This window comes from Sphaeroforma arctica (assembly GCF_001186125.1).
Source record: "Sphaeroforma arctica JP610 unplaced genomic scaffold supercont1.650, whole genome shotgun sequence".
Lineage (NCBI taxonomy): Eukaryota > Ichthyosporea > Ichthyophonida > Sphaeroforma > Sphaeroforma arctica.
Window position 1 is genome coordinate 41,288 of NW_014039908.1, and position 1,758 is coordinate 43,045.

General features: G+C 43.1%; 1 protein-coding gene across 1 annotated transcript in view; it reads right to left on the bottom strand.

Annotated features, from left to right (window-relative positions):
- Positions 1-1,275, bottom strand: part of SARC_07839 (hypothetical protein) — a gene marked incomplete at its 3' end in the record, with an annotated part of 8,245 nt that extends 6,970 nt beyond the window's left edge. Inside the window, exon 1 of the mRNA XM_014298211.1 lies at positions 637-1,275. Coding sequence (XP_014153686.1) covers positions 637-1,142 — 506 coding nt within the window. The 5' untranslated portion in view covers positions 1,143-1,275. The remainder of the gene's footprint in view (positions 1-636) is intronic.
- Positions 1,276-1,758: the final 483 nt, after the last annotated feature.

Here is a 1,758-nt window from a genome sequence, read left to right on the forward strand (position 1 = left end):
AGAAAACAATGAACTACACGTGAACTGTGCATATGAGAAGTAGATAACAATGAACTACACGTGAACTGTACATGTGAGAAGTAGATAGCAATGAACTATACGTGAACTGTGCATGTGAGAAGAAGATGGCAATGAACTACACGTGAACTGTACATGTGAGAAGTAGATAGCAATGAACTACACGTGAACGATATATGTGAGAAGTAGATAACAATGAAGAACACGTCCATGATACGCGTGAAAAGTAGATTACACTGGAATATACATGAATGTGTGAATGTGTGAATGGTGAGGTTACCTAGACGGTGTATGTTAGAAGTGTTGTAGTGATGCACAATGATGTTATTTTGAACTGGCGGATATTCTAGGACTAGAGTATGTCGTATGCACTATGTCCGCCCTTCTAGAACTGTGTGATGGATATATGTAAGACTGTCTTTCATTTATACGAGGTTCTGACCTGGGGTATGGTTAGGCCGAGAGGCACTACACCCTATTACCCGAGTATATAATACCCTTCCTCCACATTAGTAGGGATAACAATGTAGCTGAAACCTACAGATCCAAGTAATCAGGACGAAACAGACAGATAGAAGTGATTCAGCGAACCACAACCCACCACACACGCATGCACACCTCGGCCCTAGATCAGCACCATTGTTGTTTCTGTCCTCGTTTCGGATCTCATAACGTGTGCCTGCATGCGTAGTACCACTATACACAGGCTGTTTGTCTATGGCCTGAGCTGTGCTCATTTGCACCAGATTCTTATTCGGTGGCTTATCCAGATCCTCTTCCAGTACAGCTACATTGCCATCCAGATGCTGGCCTCCATGCAGATTCGATTTCCCCATCCCCTTCTCGGATTGTGTTCTTGTGTCGTAATTTGCGTTTGTTTTAATTTTGTCGCCTACGGGTGCACTAGATGTAGACCCTTTTCCTTTCTCTACTTTTTTTTGTGTGTTATGGCCCGTGTCTATATCTGTTATATCACGTGAGGGTGTATTAGATGTAGATGCCTTATGTGTCGATTCAGAGTCAGATGCATTATGTGTAGTGTCAGGGTCAAATGATGTCTCATCGACTGTAGTGCTATTACCGTCGCGCAGTATGGTTTCCGTGTCCTCTTGGGAGTCTGACATGATGTACTTGCTATGTTCTAACACATACAAGGGTGCTCGTTAAACGCATAGTATAAGCACTCTTGTTCGCGCTGTCGACTCTTACGTGTGTGATCCGTGAATATATATGTACAGCATATGTACCATTTTTCACATTCGTCTTTCAAAGTTGAGTTTCTCCTTTTGTATTTTTATTTATTTATTATTTCACGGTTTAATTACTCAAGGAGTATTGGTCTCGGAGACTCCGACCCTCCGTCCTTCGATTGGAGGAATCGGAAGCCGCTCAGTTGTTGGTATGACATTATGTACGATCGTCGATCGTACAAACGTTCTCAACCCGGTTCCAACTTGTCCTGAAATGAGTCATCACCTGTGAGCCTTGAAACCTCTTGGGCCCGATTGCTCTGTAATAGTATACGACACATTTTTGGTTTTCCTGAAAGACATGTCGCGATATTGTCGTATGCATATCCAATTTGAATAATACATATAGGCAACAAAGACATGACATGTCTTACCAAACAGTAAACCCGTAACATGATACCAATTGCATCAGCCATAATGCCCATTGCCCATCACCCCCCGAGAGTCAATGTCATTCTTTGAGCAGTGACCACACCACGCCAGGCGGCCC